At 45.9% G+C, this 1,816-nt stretch overlaps 1 protein-coding gene across 12 annotated transcripts in view; it reads left to right on the forward strand.

Moving 5' to 3' along the window:
* Positions 1-1,816, forward strand: part of stxbp5l (syntaxin binding protein 5L) — a gene marked incomplete at its 3' end in the record, with an annotated part of 161,945 nt that overhangs the window by 154,992 nt on the left and 5,137 nt on the right. For 7 of the 12 annotated variants that reach the window (XM_014016476.1, XM_014016477.1, XM_014016481.1 and 4 more), the window contains 1 exon segment: positions 955-1,056. In XM_014016476.1, the coding sequence (XP_013871930.1) occupies positions 955-1,056 (102 nt within the window). 12 annotated transcript variants of the gene reach the window in all.

Here is a 1,816-nt window from a genome sequence, read left to right on the forward strand (position 1 = left end):
TATATATTATAAGGAATTCTCAACTGCTGTTGGTCCTCGTCTCTAAAATGTGTGTGTGTGTCCATGTGCATGCCATCGTTTCGCTCTGGCACTTCGTCTGTCTCACCGCTTAAGGTTGTCTGCCTTCCCTTATCACTCCCTGATACCTGCCTCTGCCTCCCTGTAAGGGGCCCCAAGGGGTCCCTGTGTCCTGTCAGAACACCACTGCGCCTGACTTTCATTAGCCAGCACCCCACAGGCTCCGCCACGCAGCGTAAACACACCCCGGCGACACGCGACAAAACTGAGCTGCCGCCGCCCAGATTCACAGCGGAAGGCTCGTGGATGCCGGCAGCATTATGTCGCGCTGTTGTCAAAAGACTGCAAAGATTGTGCGGGGGAAGGGCAGTAAACAAAGTGAACAATCACCCATCAACATTTTGTTTTCATTGACTCACATTTTATCTTTGCCTCCATGTGGCTGTTTTTTACCCTGTTTGCAAAACACACTTACTTATTTTTCATGGAAGGTTAGAAGAAAGCAGCGTCGAACTTTTGCGCTGTTCGGAATCTCTTCAGCACGTCGCACTGCATGTAGAAATGCTGTGTCAGAGTTGATCATGACAACTGAAGTGCAGGCATAGACTATCTTTGCTGGCAGCGTTTAGTTCGCCACATGCTGATTCACAGGAATTCATAGATGGATGTGCAAGAAAAGGCTGTGTGGCCACTAGGAGGAATTCAAACACTGTAACCTCTTACTACGGTGGCACTTTCTTTGTCTTTATAAACATTTAAGGGAGTTTTTCCAAGCTCAGATTGTTTTTTTTTCTCTTTTTTCTCTTTATGTCATTCTCTGGGACTTCTGTTTATCTGTCCATTTTGTATGTTTTGTTTGCTCCGAATGGCTGCATTTGTATGTGTGCACTGGGTGTGGTTTGTTCGACGGGGTTCATGTTGTGGGGGGGTAAGTAGGGCATGCATCCAGGAGGGCAATGCTTCAGCAGTTACATGGAGTCACTATGTACTCCCACGACGAGCACCACACCACCACCTCCTACTGTTGGAATGAGAGAGGTAAGGATGCTTCGGCCCAATACACACCTCCTGCTCTCCTGCTCACTAACGTCCGTCCGTCTGTCAGAATGTCAGTCCGTCCTGTAGCCCGTTGTCATCTAAAACACACCTTGAATGCTTCATTTTGTCCTGGACGATGTACGAGCCGGGTGGGTGATGCCATCTTCATAGGAGTGCGCTGAATCTTTTACAGGCCTTACAATTTTTGATGCTAAGCCGAGGCCGATTGTATTCCGCCTTTTGTTTTGTGTATTTAACAGGTAACAAGAAAAGGTTCATGTTACTTAAAAAAAAAAAACAACAGCACCACCCATGATTAGCTACAAAACAAAATATAGTTCTCAAAATGTAAAAAAAAAAAGATGTAGCCCTTCAGCATCCGCTGAGGTTTAATTCATCCCAGCTTGATCACCAGGGTTGGCCTCTATCTGTAGTTGCTTTTACCTGAAGTTTCCGTTTTATGTAGCATTTGTCTGGGAGTGCAGGGCTGCACAGCTCCTGGTTCTGAATAATTCAGAAATGCAGCAATACAGAAATACTTCTATGGTGGAGCTTTAAGCACACAATGGAGGACCTGAATATGCAGCCCTTAAATGAAGTTAAAGGTTTTGAAATTGGTGCAGCTGCTAGAGTGTGCATGAGTGTTTGTAAAAAAAATGGATTCCTGCTGTGACTCAAACTTAAGACACGAAGGTGTGTGTGTGTGTGTGTGTGTGTGTGTGTGTGTGTGTGTGTGTGTGTGTGTGTGTGTGTGTGTGTG

The sequence above is a fragment of the Austrofundulus limnaeus genome, unplaced genomic scaffold, assembly GCF_001266775.1.
Source record: "Austrofundulus limnaeus strain Quisiro unplaced genomic scaffold, Austrofundulus_limnaeus-1.0 Scaffold146, whole genome shotgun sequence".
Lineage (NCBI taxonomy): Eukaryota > Metazoa > Chordata > Actinopteri > Cyprinodontiformes > Rivulidae > Austrofundulus > Austrofundulus limnaeus.